General features: G+C 39.7%; 1 protein-coding gene across 2 annotated transcripts in view; it reads right to left on the bottom strand.

The window, feature by feature from the left end:
- The window catches only part of ankrd12 (ankyrin repeat domain 12), a 42,951-nt gene that overhangs the window by 16,270 nt on the left and 8,172 nt on the right, over positions 1–18,509 (bottom strand). For both annotated transcript variants that reach the window (XM_038717502.1, XM_038717503.1), the window contains exon 2: positions 1,658–1,771. In XM_038717502.1, the coding sequence (XP_038573430.1) occupies positions 1,658–1,717 (60 nt within the window). In that variant the 5' untranslated portion in view covers positions 1,718–1,771. The remainder of the gene's footprint in view (positions 1–1,657; positions 1,772–18,509) is intronic.

Below are 18,509 nucleotides of genomic sequence, written 5' to 3'. Positions count from 1 at the left end.
TCAGAAAATGCTAAACTTATGTTAGGAGTGGTGAGGAGAAAAATACTCCAGTGCATCATAGGCCACCAGTCATAGCACCCACTGCGTCAGGCCTAAATATTACACTAGTAATATCTGTATTATGAAAATGTCTTACAGTTCCAGTTACCGGGTTCTTGCACTCTGATCTGCAGACAAAGCTTTTTCAGTACCAGTACTTTAGTGAGCTGCACTTGGTGCAGTAAAATACATTTCTGGAAGAGGGAAAAATGTCTGCAGTGTGGTGCTTCTTTGATCTCAGTGAAGCAATATGCCAGCTGTGCAAAGCTGAAGTGTCTGGCAGTGTTAAAAGCAGAATAGAGTTCACATGAGAAGCACTGCTATCTTAAAAACAAATGCAGACATGAATTGTCTTATTTATGCAGAAAATTATAAATAAGTAGTCTAGTACTGCACTACAGGGACAGGATTTTAAAAACACTCACTGCAGTTTTTCAAACTTACCTACTACATATTCAATTAGGTACCTTGTACTTAAACACATGAGCATCAGTTGATTTCTGATAGGCCACACAGTGAAGCATGAACAAATATTCACTAAGTGGGTTTCAGAATACTAGCTGGCATGATGGTCCCCTCCCATCTAAATTTATTTTGTTAGATTACTGGTGAATGACATCTGATCAAACAACAAGATTAGCATCAATGTCAACATGTACATGTATGGCTGTCAGAGAGCAGTGAACTTTATAGTGGAAATAGGAATAAAGAATGGTGTCGCTTGAAGGTTAGATGTGTTCTCTGACAGCACCCAGATGTGTTTATCTAAAACGCATATCTACAAGCGTTCCAGCGAGCGTGCTAATTTGTGTGTGTTTACATGTAGTAGAGACCTTTATACAAATGTCTGAAGGAAAACTTGTCACCATGACAAAACAAAATGTGACCAGGCGTAAAAATATGCTAAACATATGGTCTCGCAAGGATATTTCAGCACTGAGGAAGTTCTCACCATACTGAGGCATCTAGATAAAGAGTCAGTCTGTTTAGCATTTTGCATCTCGTAGCCCTCCATGACAACAGTGACTGAGCCAATCTTCTAAAATTACCACTGTCTCTGGTAAATAATGCAAGACTTACTCATCGTCACTGCTGACAAATCCCTTCTAAAGCACTCAAAATGCCACAGGTACAAAACAATCTCACCTGAAGGTCTGTTTGGTAGCTGCTCTATGCTACTAAACAGACCTTCAGGTGAGATTGTTTTGTCAAGTTCAAGAATGAATTCTGAACCTCAATTTATGCCAACGCGGACAAGAAGTCCCTAATGTTCTCTGCAACTGAACATCTACAATTTCATGACAACTGGACAAACTCCATCTGCTCATGAACATTATGCTACATGATCGCCATCCCACTAAACGGACTGTGAGGTAAGATTATTTTGTCAACTGCTGGTTTCAAGATTAAGCCTCGACTGTGGATCAAAATTTGTGCTGCATACCTGTCTTGTTTGAATCAGAAATAAGAAGAATTAAAAGAAAACAAGCTAAATATTTCATGAAGCCCTATCGAGTAAAACTTCATTATACTTGTTTAACATGGGAGGGCAAAGTAACAAAATGAATTTGTTCCACAGTGTGGTCTTCAGTGCTATTCTGTGTCTGTGCTTACATACCTTCTTCCCCGCCTGCTTATCCACCATGGCTCCATCTTTGTCGCTCCCAGGTTTGGCCATGGTGTGGCACCTGACTAGCTGCGACAGCTACAACACAGCGGGTTCATCATGCACCTGAAGACAGAAAGCAACGGCAATGACGAGGATTTTACCATTGCCTGTTTACACAAAGTCCAAAGAAACACTACCCTAGTTATCCACTCAGACTGTGATTTGGCAGTGTCACTGGCAAGAACATGAGACATGTTTAAATACAGGTGCAATTAAATGACAATTCTTTACCGAGACTGTTTACAAGCTAGGCTTTCTGCAAACCTCTGCATCACAGAGGAAACAAGAGCTAAGTAAAGAAAAGTCACTTAACCCCAGAGAGTAGTGGAGTGGCAGTGTATGAAAGAGCAAGTGTAACTCAGCTGTGTTTCAGAATGTAGGCTGAGTGAAACTGTAATCTGGGATTTTTATTGAAATTTCCATTGCACTTGATGAGACTGATCTCAGAAATCAGGCAGGAAACAACTACACAAGGGAGCATGAATCACAGCTTTGGGGACTCTTAAAAAGTTCTGAGAGGAAAACATCCCCTCTGCATGGTGTCATTACGGCCTACTCATCAGTATAACCAAGCTTCTCTCTGATGTGGTTTTTGTCAGTGTAGTAACACATGCAGCAGAGTCAACGGGGGCACTGTGGGCGCCTGCAGTGTCTGGAGAAAGCGCAAGATTCAGCTTTACATGCGCATGAAGCCAACACGGCATGTGTCACACTAATCTCGTCACATGAAGACAGCTGTTTTCAGTCACAAGACCCTCTTTCTCAGGTACTTTCAGTTAACTTTCCCTGCTTCTTTTTTCTTTTACACGCTCTTTCACAAACAGCACCACATCTGATTTTACAGAAATGGCTTCTCTTGGCCCTATGAAAGTACCTGCAAACAGTAGTTTATATTAGGAGACCTGAGAGCCACTGATATGTGGTGATGCAGCCTTTTAAAAAGGAATGGGACAGCCCCATTACTCAATATGCATCCAATCACAACTAGAATTTATATAGTAAAACATTTAATGTACCAAGAAAGATCTCGCGTCATTGTTATATTTTTTTAGCACTGCACTTATTCACACAGCAAACAGGACCGGGGTGACCCACCATGCTAAAGAGTACATGACAAATTTTCCTAACAACTGTGAGGCTTTCTTCCAATCAGAAGCTAGTTTCCTCTATCAGGGCTGAGTGCCTAATGGAGTAATTGACTAATCCTTTTGTTTCACCGGTTACAGCTTCTCAAATATGAATGTTGTTTTCTTAGTCTTTCACAAAAAATTAACATTGATATAGCTCACTCATCTACAGGTATAGGCCAGTATACATATTAGGGGTCAAAACTGACAGTCAAAACAAGGGCAGCCACAACTTCCTAATAACAAAGTGTGCTGCTAAACCACTGGAAGGTCTATCAGTAGCAAGCATGCAACTTAATCATTTCTTTTCATGTGATCTGGGTCTTTATGGTTACGGCAGGGACTGGAAAACGATCCTGAGACACACCACTGTATTTTATGTGCTGTATATAACACAGGCAAAGGGTTTGCTATCCTAGCCTCAAAAGCACACAAGTAATGTTGCAAGCAGTCAGTGGACTTAAATGTGGTGCTTAAGATTTGTGAATCAAACATGCCAGTCCTAGAAATAGCACAGTGACACACTAGACTACCATGACAGTACAATGGATCCATACCCATGTACAAAAAAAAAAAAAAAAAAATAATTGATCACAAACATACAACCTCTGTGGCTAAACAAATCACAAAGACTGGAAACCTTCATTAATGAGATTCCATCAAGCTAACAAGAACTTCATGGCTTTCCATACACATCACCTTCACATGGAACAATTATGTGGTGTATCAAGGACTTGTGAAAACACCAAGTTTTACAAGAGCTAAAGCACTCCAAGACAGAAGCAGAACAGAGCGATGGTTCTGCCACTCTTTATGAAAGAACAAGAAACTTTAGTTTGTGTTTGCCTTTTTTTTTTTGTTTTTTTTTATAAAAACCAGCCACGACAGTGAGGCTGGTATAATTTTTTAAACTATAACTGTAGTCACGAAACTTTACAGGTGTGTAGTTGAGATCGAAATTAAGGCAGAGTTCAAAGATTAGTGTGCTCCGAGCAAGGGCATCGGAAGTAGAGGGGTAGGAAGTAGGGAAGGGGCCACCACAACACCTACTACTCCGACCATCATCTCACAGCAGTGATGGTTCATCAGGATACATGAACAGTTTTAGTTTTTTAATTGTAGCTGGACAATAAATATTGTTAATGTTCTTGCCAAACCACTCTTGCCAATAATGACACATTCGACATTTACAACTAACCATGTTTAATGCCGTCCTTCACTTGTATCAAACCAGGGAATATTTCAGCAAAATGCACGTCAAAACTCACATAGGTTAAAAGTTAACCCTGCAACAACAGTTAGGCATTTGATAGGTCTGTCACGATGATTACAATATCGACCTATCATACAATATAGGGACATGACCTTGATCATTATTGCTGCCCTCGATATTGCCCGTTGTGTTAACATGTCTGTTTACATTAGGGCTGCAACGATTAGTTGAAGTCTATTATAAAAAAATCGTAGATGAAATTTCATAGTCAACGCATCATTACAGAGAGGCTGTTTAAGGGAAAGATAGCAATCTTCTTATTAAGAACATTTCTGGTAGCACATTTCAACAACAAGGTAATTCAAAGTGCTTTAACCGCAATGCACTACATGGAATGCTGGGGGCAGTATCGGTTCCACCGTCTACTATGACTGCCTGACTGTAAGACTACTCACAAAGAAGAAGCATTCATGCCAGAGTGGAAAGCAACGGAGAAAGAGGCTAAAAGCAGAACGGTTTTGTTTGTACAAGTTTTGTACGCCATTTCATCACTACAAACACTTTTGAGAGGTTGAGGCGAGAAATCAACTGCGTAGAACTTGAACTAGAGCAGCAACGACAGAGGAAAGGCCACAACTGTAAGATAGTTTCAATGTTCGTACCTCTGTTATTCTGTTGTTATAATCTGAGTAATCTGAGCCGGGAAGGCTTGCATAATGAATAAATCTGGCTAAGTTCACCTGTTTCACCAAATTCACTTCTCTCGTTTTCCTTTGCATCATACACACCAAATTTGGCATTCCAGCTAGTATGATCCCATCACACGTGAGTCTCCATTTACACGTAGTATGTCATAATTTTACTTGAGTTTCAGAATATGGAATTCCTTGTGATCTTTGTAATGAACAATTAATGAAAATCTTACCGAAACAGCAACAAGGAGGTGCAATATTTGTTTGAAAGCAAAACGTGTGTCAAAATACCATTTTAAATTTGCTGTGCTACAGAGATTTGCTGGCCAACACATCATTTTCTACAGACTTATGAAAACACCTTTGTTTGGTACAGATCCCAGCAAAAAATAAAAATCACATTATTTAAATGTTTTTCAATAAAAATTATAATTATGTAAAAGTGGCCATTCCCTTCAATATCGCAAATCATATCACAATTAGATATTTTTCCAAAATCGTTCAGCCCTAGATACACTGTATGTTTGTAAGAGTTAAAATGATCAGTCCATCAATTAATTTGTCAATAAACAAGAAAATACGCAACTATTTTGATCGATGAATTGTTTACATCTTTTTATATAAAGCAAAAACACTAAACGTTATCTGCATCCAGTTTTTTAATTCTGAGGATTTGCTGATTTTCTCAGCTTTATATTAATCTACATTAAATAGCTTTGACTCAAAATATGTGATTTTAAGATGTCATCTGGGGCTCTTTATTTACCAAACAATTAAGAGAAAAATAATCAGCCAATTAATCTGTAATGAAAATAAGTTTGTTGAGCCCTAGTGTTTTCATGTAATTTTATTTTGTGTGACTAATTATGCAATTAATCATCATTATCTTTTTTGCGACAGCACGGGCACATCCAAACAGCTACACATGCCTTTTGCTTTTCCAGACAGAATCCAGTTGTACTTGTTTTCAGCACTAAATTACCATGAATAAGACGACCAGACTGCTCAAAAGGAATCCAACATTTAGTTTCTAAAGATGCATTTAAGACCTTTGCTGATCCTTAGTAACAGCACTGTGTTGACAGGTATCATTTTTTCAACACACAGCCCTGCTGCTCAGCTGAGGCCAGCTAGAGGCCCATCATTAGTCAGCAGATAGCCAGTATGCAGCAGCACCGTCATTCACCCGGCTGAAAGGGAGAATTGAGCAGCCCACAGTGAACACGTTGGTGTAAAGAGGCTAGTGTAGCAGGGGTATTAAAGCCGTATGGACAGACCGGGACCAGGCCAGAAAACAAACGCTGACAGGACTCCAATCTGGCCCAGAGATGAGGCGAGGAGGGTGTGACTATAATTACAGAGGTATTTGGGCACTCGCCAGTTTGGCATTCGCTGCATTTCATGAGCAGCTCAGGGCTGCATAAGCCCCTGCAAGCTCTGCCATTAACCTTGGGCTGTTTCAAGTCTAGATCAAACCTGGCCTTGAGGACTAAAGTTGAGATTAGTTTGACATGGGATCCCATACAGTGAAAACACTGATAGCAACAGTTTCATAACCCGCTTAGATCCAATGAAACAGACTATCAAACTGTAAAATCACAACTGCATACGGGTGAGAAATGTACTACAGAGAGAAGTGACACCAGAGAGTGGCTGGTTCCTCTGCCACAACATCAGCGATATGGTAAATAATTCAGCAACCAAGTAGAAGACACTGAACAAAATAGTAGTGCGCCAACTGATTATTTTCATTATTGATTCATCTGCCAATTATTATTTCAACTAATACAATAAAAATTCTGTCATTAAAATGTCAGAAAATTATTTACAATTAAATTTAAAAAAATAAACTGGGAAAAGCAGCAAATTACTATTGAAGGAGGGTTTAAAAAACTGAATGAAACAATTCTTAAAATAGTGCAGAAACATTTTCTGTCAATTGATCGATCAATACTAAATCCCACATTTCTTAGTTCCACATTCTCAATTGCAATGATTTTCTGCTTTTCCTTTTCTTATGTGATATTTAAATCTTTGGGTTTTATACTGATGGTTGGACAAAACAAGACATATAAAAAAGATGTCACAGTGGGCTTTTCCGATTTTTGGAGGCCAAAATACTCTGGAACAAGGCTGACAGATTAAATCAATATTTAAAATAATTACTTAACTAATAGACTAATCATTCCAGCTCTGAAATATCCTTCTGTCCAGGTCAGTGAAATCACGAATTTTTCAAATTCTAAATATCCACCTGCACTGACTGAACTAAGTCAGTAAAATCCCAACTTAAGTGTGCTGGCTCCACCGCCATGCTTCTGAGAAACAGATGTCTCTGTATTTATTTATAACCTGGTGCTCCTGCACTTTAACTCCACTGGTTCCTGAATAACAATAACAACATTTCCCTGTAGTGCTGGAGCACGCTGGCCCCCACAGCAGAGCGGCTGCCTCAGCGTGTATCCATGCGCGAGTGTCACGGTTTGGGGGTCTGTGGAGTTGGTGCGGAGATGTGTGCTGGGGGGGTTGGGGGGGGGGGGGGGGGGGGGTGAAGAGTGTGGTGGTGTAGCTGGGATAGATGAAGAGCACACACAGTATGGTAACTTGATCCCCGGACTGCAAGATGGGACGGGGATGGAAGAGGGCTAAGAATAGCACTGAGACTGACACACAGCGCAAAGTACGCCACCTCCAACAGCAGCAGCAACATAACTCCACTACAGCTTCCAGGGTACTGTCTGCTGTGAGCACGCACCCCCCCCCCCCCCCACACACACACACACCCCCCCACACCCCACCCCTCCCCCAACCCCCATGTGGAAAATAAATATGATTTTCCCCCTGGTCTCCCATGTGGCTGCACTCAAGACTGCAAACACAAAGGATGCTACTGGAAAATAAGCTCTGAATGCATTACTGTGTTGAAAATGTAACACACTGGTAGAAATAAAAGCAAGTGGATTATTAGTAAGAATATTTGAAATCAACATTAAAGCTAGTCAGTTTTTCCTTCAATATAAGGCGGGCAAATCCTGTAACACACTCAAGGAGACGCACTACGCTTGCTGCGACAGTAAACAGCCGGTCACGTGGTTGTGGTTCTCTATGCTGTCAGGCTAAATGATGGGGGAGGTCTCTCTCAGCTGCACATCCACTCCACACTTTGTCTCCTCCTCCGACTCCCTAATGAGTAGCAGGACAAAGCCAGATGCAAAGGCCTGATTACTGAGACTACAGGAGAGGAGCAGAAGAGGCAACAAAACCCAGCAAAGAGGCAGCCATCCTCAACATGATCACACACAGAACAACATGTTTTTTCTCTTTCACAAATTTATGTGCCTGCAATATATAAATACCCCTAGATATGTCTGGTCCAATTATTTGCTCTTGACAAAACAAAATAGGAAAATCCTACTCTTTAACATGTATAATCCAATTGATTGTTAAAATGATGGACATTTGATGAATTGCATTTTTTAAATGAATGAATTATTCATTAAATGTATTCATCATGTAAAAATACAAAAATATCTGCTAGGGGAGTTTAATTTATAGAGACATAAGAATAAACAATGGGTTTGTAGCTGTCATATTACAACATTTTAAACATTAAAAGATCCGTTAACATGTTTTTATTGATGCATTGAATATTGAAAGTAGCAAAAGATTTATTTCATAAAATACTAAATTCATTACTGATGAAAAAAATAGCTAATGCAATAACCCTGTAGTAATATGTAAACCAGGCTAGTTGTTGGTGTGGTGTTACACTGTACATAGCATAGGCCCATATAAAATGCTAAATCAGCACAAGCGCACAATACCCCAAACAAACAAAATTACTTAGTTAAATATACAATAAAAATAAACACACCTAAGCCATAACTCTTTGTGTTATTTAGTCGCATCCATACAGTCCTTCTGCCTCAACTGTCCACCAAATTCAAAAGCATAAAATTTCATGCACAAAATGTGCAGCTTTCCTTGTCCCGTCACTGGATCGAGGGAACAGAAGGCATATTTCAACACAGACAAACGAACAGAAAGTGACACTGGATGCCTCAAGGCGTCCGTTCACCTCTTGCTACCCTAACCCCCAGACAGACGAAACACGCCTCTTACAACCAGAGTGTCTGGCCTTCGGTCCAGTAGTTGTTCAGTTGCATAAATGTGCCAGCCATGCTCTTGGTAAGAGGTGGAGAGCACTGGTTTAACCTCTCCCACATGGAAAAGCGTGGGATACCATTGCCAATAGTGGTGAGTAAATGTCTGAACAGGCACAAGTCAATTGCTGCCAACATTTCAAAGAAGCTGATAAATGTTATCAAACCGAGCCAGCCACCCTCACCAATTAAGATTTTGTTATTTGTGGTCAAAATTAAAACAATTCTGATGTGAACCAATGTAGACCAAATAGTTAATTTTCTGTCCAATATACAGTCCATCAAGCATAATCTCCCAATTTAACTAAGAACAAATCATTATTTCAGCAAAATCATTAGTTTGGCAAAAATACTTGACACCAAATTTTCTGACTTAATTCATAATAATCCCAGCATTAAGCTGTTGTAAGACCACGACATAATGTACTTTGTGTCCCAAATGTGTATTCTTATGTAAGGTTGAGTGCTGAACTGTTTCACAGCCTTATCCATCATTTAAAAGCTTCCATAAAAACAGGAATAGCCCTAAATTTACAAGGGAGAGACTCAGGGCATGGCTTGCACACAAATCAAAAGCTTCATAAAATAGCCTAATGTTTGTATGCGAGAAGCATAAATAGGGTTAACTTTACTGGCAGCAGAATAAGGCTCAGCCCACTGAAACACGCCCATTAAATTGGTCCAAGAGAGCCTGAAAGCCTTAAGAAGCCTACCGCCACTGCTCTGAATGTAGGTTAATGATCAGATACCCAAGCAGCAGACAAGAACAATGAAGCCTTTGCTGCTGATTATGGGTTAAAAAGGGAAGGGAGAGGGAATGGGGGAGGGATTAGAGCAAAGGTTAGGACCTAGGCAGCATCAAGTTCACATGACTCAACCAAACACTGGGAAACTGGTGTTCAACTGTCAGGAAATACAATCAAAAGCAGAAATTCAACAGTAAAAATGGTGATTGAAAACCTTGAATAATATTTACAATGGTATTTACAAATTTCATTAGTTGTGGAAAGCAAAACTGTTATGCATATGGTAGTGAAAAAGTTTAATTTCTTAAAGACTGGTCATTTTTCACTTCATGGGCTAACAAGAACATGAGCAAATAAAATTATGTATTATTTCAGATATTTTGTGCCTAGAAAAAGAAACTGCTTTGTCATAGTTGTCCCTGAAACCACATACATGGCTATTAAAAAAACAAACAAACAAAAAAATATATAAACACATCCCTAACGAGGTGTCAAAATCCCATCCACTGGGATGCATATGAGCAACTAGCAGGCCACGGTCTGAAAAATAAACCATGAAGGAAATGCTGTGTCAGTTTTCATTATGACATTCAAGACATGACTCCAGCTACACCTGCCACATCCTATTAGGCTTGATGGATGTCGATTCCATCACAGACTCGACACATGGCTGCCCGAGTTGTGCCAAAACCACAGCTTTGCAGTGCAGGAGTAAGAACTCAGTGAGGCCAGCGTGTCAGACTGGGGAGGAATAAACCCCCTTGAGCAAATTAAGTCTTTGATCAGCATGCAGCATGAAGATTAGTAGCAGTTTCATTTCAGCCTATTCACGTCACACATTTGGTTATTTAAGATGGTGCAGATAAGCATATTGTTTACAGAACACACTCGCAGGGTTGCCACTATCACATTATTGTGCACATTAACATGCATTCTTGTTGCACAAAGGTTCACTGACTGTTCCAATAAAACAGTATGTATATTTCTAGGGAAGAAAACAAAAGGAAACCATTTTAACCAGCCAAAATCATTTAGAAAGAAATAAAACGGGCATGATTTCTTACCGCATAGCTTTGAAAATTTAATGAAAGTAATACATTTTTGTATAAGGTTCCAACTAATAATTATTTCATTAATTAATGAATCTGCTGCTTGATTTACTGATCAGTTGGAGGGGAGGATAACAATTTTACAGAGACCATGGAGACATCTTCAATTTGCTTGTTTTGACCAACAGTCCAAATGTCAAAAGGTAATCAACTTACAATAACAGAAGACTAAGAAATGGAGATGCACTGATTGATCGCCTGGTGACTGCTTTTCAGCCTGATTGGCCAGGGAATGGTGACCAGGACCGATCACTTTAACATGTTCGATTCTTTGCCGGTCATTTACAAGCATGCTGTGCTGTCCACGTCATGCACACGGAGACAAAGACAGTAACAGACTATTGTCTCACACACACACACACACACAAAATCATGTTGTCGGCGTGGAAGTTCTTCACTGTAGTGAAGACAACGCTCGCAATTTTTAATAACCAAGTCCAAAATAAGGCATGTTTCCCCACACAGACTTTACTTGAGCAGACCACCCAGGTACATCATCGGTCGCCACAGTGGGCTATATTTGATGACCCATTTTAGCATTTTGCAGAGAAACAAAAATAGACGTTCTTCGGTATTACGTTAGAAGTCAAGGACACAGTGGATATTTTACATGCACAGACCAGGTAAAGCAACAGTGAAAACACTAGAGATGTACGATAATTATCGATCCGGTATATCTGCAGATATTGGGCCTATTGTTATTATTGTAATCATATGAGAAAATGAAATTTTGGCTGATGATTTAGCCAATCAAACAATGCTGTAACATGTACCGCTGCTGTACGTGGGTGCAGGCAGCTAGAGCCAAACAAACATGCCATCGATGGTTTGGATGTTTTTCCAATGTTTAAGAAGAAGACCGCTCTATTGCAATATGGCACCAGTCCGTCCTCCTCCCCCTCTCTCTGCAGGTTACAATGTGCCAAGTTTTAAGCTACATGAAAAACAAGCTGACCAGTTAGACTACAGACAGCTTTCAATTTAGCTGGTTTGTACATCTGGCTAATTGCCAAGCTAATGTTAGCTGTGCATATATAAAAACAGAGGATGAGAGACCGTGGAGAGTGCAGATTAAAATAACACTTTCTACATGTTTGTGCTCGTTTAACAGATGTATTAAAGTGTTGTCTTTTTTTCTCGCGATGGTTTTATTACATGTACTTACAGTAACGACCGCCACTGTTGTAAACTCGAGTAGATTGGAGCTAACGTTACCTTCACTTCACCGTCTCCACCGCGGCCGTTATCTCTGTTGGCAGTGGTGTGTGTGTCTGTGTGTGTGGCCGCATGTGTGTGCGTGTCGGCTCCTCCACACACATCAGCAGGCAGAGACTGCAGCCAGGCAATAAACAGTTCATCCCCGGGCATACTGCGTTTCAGTGCCCATCAGTAAATAACATCAGGTTTTTTTATTCATCGCGTTTCAGTCAGGAGGAAGATTGTATTGTATTTAAGCACTTCCAACATCTCATCTAAAAGAATACATTTTACACGCTGAGGAGATGCTGGAGCAGCGTGAACAGCTGACAATAGATATTAGCTCAGCTACAGCCACAGCAGCAGATGTGATCCCCTGCATCAGCTGAATTTTTTAAGCCTCATTTGTTATGCTAGGATGTCCTAAGGACTGAGGCGTTAGGTCTGGACAACACCTACTTTTATTTTGTGCCACAGACAGATCACTGTTACAGTGTTGTTTGCATCTCAGAAAATATAGGGAGCTTGGTTGTTACAGTTTTATATAAAAATAAAATGTGGCAGTGGCATATAATCCTCTTCCACGTGAAATAATGTACTTATTTTTCAGGGGTGAATGTCTATGTCTACATTTGTAAAATGATAACTTTTTGTAGAACCAAAATGTTATTTGTCTTGTTTAATATCCGTTTCTACAACAAATGAGTAATAGGGTATAAGTTGTAAAGGAGAGACTTGGTGTTCACTTCAGTGAGAAAAAAAAATTATTGTGTGAGAGATACACCTCTTAGTGCCAATGTCATTCAGTACCACGTTGGTTTCGACAGGCATCATCACGCAGCAGCTCACCAACTGAAAATGGAATCGTGGGTGAATAAATCCAAAACACGAGTTTTTGTTTTTTTGCCGACTTGGTAGAACACACTGCTGACAAATAGTCAGAGCAGACAGATACAGGGAGAGACAAGTGTAGATGTGTGTATCCGTGGCAGAAGGAAAAAGCAAGGTGAGCAGACTAAAGTAGATTGGGAGTAAATATTAAAACAGGGTGGAAAATTAAGTAAAAGTTATTTAATAGACAATGTATATGCTGGTGCTAATGGGGATCCTAAGAAAGAAAGAATTTTAAAGATAAACTACCCACAGCAATAAATAAATCATTTGCAGCAACCATTTCCAGCTATACTAACATTTTAGAGAGAGTATTTCTATAGTCAGCACTGCATCAGAAGCAGCATATTCAGTCATATCAATATTTCTTTATTGATTTGGATTCTCAAGTATTATATTTAAAACGCTAGGCTGTGGGGCTAAAGGTGAACTGTGCATTCACACCAAAAGCAAAGCGAGGGTTTGGGGCGGTGTGATTACATACAAAGTTGATGCACAGGCATGGAGATACGCAATTTTTCTTAGGCGGTGTGGAGGGGCGCTGCTGGCAACGAGAAGGGCAAGAAACAGCTAGTCTCGCATTTTTACACTCAAGGGCACAATTAACAAATACCATTTCAGATACAGGAGTAAACTACTGCTTTATTGTGATTTCAGATGATGTGTGCGTCGTGTGTTGCTGTGTGCGTCGTGTGTTGCTGAGGTGGCTGATACTAGCATAAACAACTCTTTCCCATTATACCAACCCTGTTCTAAATGAATGACTCTAAATAAATCTACATGCTCAAAAACAATTTTAAACCGTCATTAGTCAAGAAATAAATACGTACGTAGTAAATACTGGCAGCACTGGGGGGCTTTTACTGTGAAGCAGCTCAAATTGTCTCTAGCAGCTAACCCCATTTACAGTTGCTCTGAATCGAGATTTGGTTATTTTTAGTGCATTTTTGTCAGCAGAGGAGAAGAGGCCAGAAACAGAGGTATGGTCTTATCTGGAAATGAGAAAACGTCAGATCAGTTGTGAAACTATTACTCCTACGTTACGCACCAACGCATCTAGTAACTGCTGATGCACAAAGGCACACTACTGAATGACACCAGTTTATGTTTCACCATCATATTAAAACTTATCAAACAAACATACATCACCTAAAGGTGTTGTCATCTTTTTAAACTGCTGTTTAGCACCGCAATGACAGCATAAAATATGGTTTAAGAATATTTTCAAGCTAGCTGAGATCTATCACCATTACCCACAGTAGGGAATCATTCAGGGCAGGACAATAAAACAATGATAATTATCACAATATAATTTCTCCATAACAATATAACAAGTGTTCAATTCATTTCTGACTTAATTTATTTGCATCTCAAACGAAGTAGCGCTTCATTTTTCTATTAAGATATTTATTTTGTTGAGAATTCTACACAACTATTTGTTGAAAAGATTTAATTATAATTGTTTTGAATGTTCTACCTCAGATTTGTGGTTCTGCCTCACTGTTTGGCAAGTGTTTGTTCTGATCATAAAGAATAGTTTAAAGCCACAATTAACCATCTGATTTCTACAACTTTCACTCCTGAGCAAAAATCAGCCTTTAAACTTGAACTCTAAATGTTTTCTAAGAAATACTTTAAATAATACTTCAAAGATGACAAGTTCTACTTTCATTATATTCAACATCAGTCATGCTGTGCACATTTTAACCTAACACAGAACTGGAATAGTCTAATTGCACATACTTGCATTCCTGTAAACTGTATAGCAATGTGAACTAGTTCCCCCTGAAAACACTGTAAACAAACATGTTCAACACACTCTTTGATTTCGAAACTGCCTTGTGTATTAACTATGCTATATAAATAGGCTGAATGCTGATAGATAGATATAAAACGGCATAGAGAATCTGGTTGATTTCCATAATAAAACACCCTTTGCAGACTCCCACTCATGTCAACAATAACAAGAGAGTTAAAACAGACAAAAAAGAAAAAAATTCTACTATGTAGTCTTAACCATGGTAGAAGCACAAAAATCAAGGACAACTGAACAAATAAGCAAAATCTGAACAAGTCAGCAAAATCAGATGGGCAAAACGCTCTTATTCTGAAATGCTCCATGTAGATATGAAACATTAGCCTGCAGAGAGCGGGAAGGGATCGTAGAGAGGGATGTTATCCGTAGTTGAAGCACACAAAATGACTAATTAACAACAAGTTAACAACGTGTAGGCTCAAGGCTCTGCTGCTTAAACACTTATAATTAACCTACATTTTAATCGCCGTCTTCACGATTAGCTAATCGTGTTTTTTCAAAACACAATTTTTGATTTGAAAACAATTAATCCTTCATCAATGCTCGCCAAGCGGCTAGTCTGACACGCCCTCAGAAACACCGGCAGAAAAATAGGCAGTCAATGGACATTGTTACTGTGTTACAAGTTGTTACTGTGATGTAGAGACAGTGCTCAGTTAAAACTTAATGGATGAAAGATACATTTGTTACAAATCAATAGCTCACCACTCTGAAACTCTTGCTCCAGTCGATGTTGCTAAGCTTGTAAGGGGAACACGTACTGCTGAACCAAAGCCGTGCTTTCACAACCCACCCTACTCTGCTTCTGTTTGGCTAGTAGTCCTTAACTAGGAACTGCGCATGTGCAACTCCCAACAAAGATCTTGTAGAGGCAAGATGTATCACTCCATAGCTAAAACGAAGCGTTCAACACACAGGGTGAAAAGAGGAGCTGCAGCAATGTGCAATATCAACTCGTGTGGTTCGTTTTTTGTGTTTTAAAACCAAAATGGAATAACAAAGCAGCTGCGTTTTGTTCTATCTATGACCGGTGTTGTATCCCTGCTGGTTTTCAAACTAACTGGCTACTGTACACGTGCGCCTGTTGTTTGCAACAGCTGTACTCTGCGTCAGGCTTCATCTAACCAGAGATAATGATCACCAACCGTCCGCAGCGCACCAGGTCGCTCCCACGACCTCCTCTCTCTCGCCCTGTACACTCCAGCGCCCCGCTTCCCAACCGGTAGACCTAATATGCATTGTGTTGCCAGTGGAACCGGCGCACTGGACAGTCAGTGTTCATTCCCCCTGGCTGGATGAAGTTCGATGCTCCTGTTTTACACATAGCTTAATCCGTGTCCTTAGTGCAGCTGAAGGCTCTTATGAAACTTGATTCTTCCATCTCACGAAGAAAATAAAGGTCAGGTGGAAACCGTGTAGAGGATGAACGAAAATTACCCGAACCTTTTAATCCATGTATGATTCGTTAATATACAGCTTGCCGATTTAACAGTTCATGTTTGCTGTGTGCTATCACTGAATTAATTTGAGAAATCTTAAAAACCGGAGGATTCTCAGGCAACTTCTGAGTCGTTCAGTTCCTGTCCCAGTTGCTAGTGAGTTACAAACTGAACTGTTGAGCCTCCTGTTTTATCAACTAAAAACCCACTTATGTTGATGTTCAAGCTCATCTTAATTACATTTAATCAGGCACCGCCATCGCCCAAGTGTATCTGCTGCAGGTTTATTAAGTAGAACACACAAAGCTACACTAATCTGACACATTTAAAACAAAATTATATACTATATTTTTCCATTTTGTTTTTAAAACAGAAAAACAAAAACCGATGTCTGTTTTTTTTCTGTTTCGGTTTTGTTTTGAAACAGATTAGTATGACAAAAATATGGTAAACCGTGTAAACCTGTTCTGGTACAACCCCTAAATAAGATTTTGAACCTAAAAATCTGCATATAACCTCTTTAACTTTCATGAAAGCAGTAATGTAGTTGTAGATGTGGTTATGCCGTTTTTAGCTCTGGTTTAAACATAGGTTAACAAGCACAGACATGTATAGTACTGAAGCAGCATGCAAAGTAAACCATAGTACTGTCAGTGATTAGCCAGATTCAGAAAAAAAAAAGTTTGAGGTCAGAGAAATACTATGTTTAATTCCACAAACAAAAGGTAGATGCAACAAATCCAACCCTAAGACATTCACAGCAATTGTCCTGTGACTGAAATGCTCACTTAACTATTACGCAGCAGGAGGGTCCTTGGCCCTCAGAAAGCATGGTCACTGTGAGAGCCAGAGTAAACAGGATATGACTGCTTTCTTAGGCATCAGTTAAGTGAAGGCAGCCAAGCAATGAAGAATGAAAACCACACACCCATTATCAAATTGTCTTTTTCCCTCCTAAACTATCAACACATACTTTTATTTCTCACTCCTCATTCATAAAAAGGAAACTGTAAGGGGTCATTAATGATTAAAAACCCAGAGCGCTGTAATATTACAACCCAGCCTGTCCTTCCTCCTCATTTCTGCGCTGTCATTCTGTATTCTCCTGTAGGAAGGTCACAGGTTCTCAAATTATCAGTCTTTAAAAAGCACATGGTGGATTATCAAGGCAACATCAACGAGATACTGCACTCAACGTACCAAACAAAAACAACGCACTGCACACATTCAGCTGCTGGCAAAGGCTAACACGTTGTGTAATCAGGAGGCTCCACCCTCTTCACACAAAGATACACACACAAGCACAAACGCACCCTTGCTGAGCCTCTTGAAGACGCAGATACTCGATACTCGGCTGATGGAGCCAACTGCAGATGGGCACAGGCCTGGCACCTCTGACTGAACAGCAATAGTGCTTTCATAGTCTTGTTTGAACTGCAACACAATAAATGTGGTCTACAGCTGGAAGTGAAAGTGATACAGAACAGAATTTTAAGCTGCCTAACATAGAGGAAACGGATCTTTTTTTTTTTGTGCCTTTGGCTCTCTGTGGCATTTTTCTTTTCATTTATAACAACCTTTCCACATGTTGCTCTACCATCAACATGACCAAGTTAGAAGGATTCCTAGACAAACACCTGAATTATGATCTACACAGGCCACAATAATCACCAACTGTAATTTGTATCATGGAGGGAGAATTGGTCTTGCTGAGGGGTAAGAAGAGTCAAACAAAAACTCTGACCAGTTAGGGGGGTTTCCCTAAATACTGCGCTGGTGTGATCACTCAAAACAAAAAAGAGGAACTGCACAGAATCCTGTAGTATTCTGTAAAAGGTCAATACTTTATAGCTGTTTTATAATCAGAATTCATTATAGGCCAAACATCTCACAGCCAGCTAGGCTTAGCTCCATGTGTCTATAGTACAAAAAGGGCCCCACCTTTAGTAGTCCTCTTATGGTTCACATGAAACAGAGACCAAACATTCAGTGAACTGAGGCTCGAACTGGTGGAATTTTGTTTGTCCACCATTACAGACCTTGAGATCTGCATTTATACCCCACCTCAACCTCACTGTGAAGGTCACTTTCGTACCCTGCCACCTCTTTGCCTTTTCTTAAATTACCTAATAAATCAGTCTGTTATGGTACGCAACAAAGTATAAAGGTGTTAAAACGGATGTCATGTAGGACACAAAAGCAAATAAAGAAATGGCAACACATGTTATGTCCTATCCATGCTGAAAAAACCCATTGCATAAAAAACTCCATCCTGATGAAAAAGATATTCCTCCCCTACACTAGGGCATACTGTATGACCTTACATAATTGTTCCTGCTTTACAGTACACCTTGGTCAATACCCTATTCTCTGGCTAAGAGGCTGATGGTATGTCTGGAAAGGCTATA

The sequence above is a fragment of the Micropterus salmoides genome, unplaced genomic scaffold, assembly GCF_014851395.1.
Source record: "Micropterus salmoides isolate LMB-PRFRI ecotype aquatic unplaced genomic scaffold, ASM1485139v1 Ms_hic_scaffold_14, whole genome shotgun sequence".
NCBI lineage: Eukaryota > Metazoa > Chordata > Actinopteri > Centrarchiformes > Centrarchidae > Micropterus > Micropterus salmoides.
This window is presented reverse-complemented; position numbering and strand designations above follow the sequence as displayed.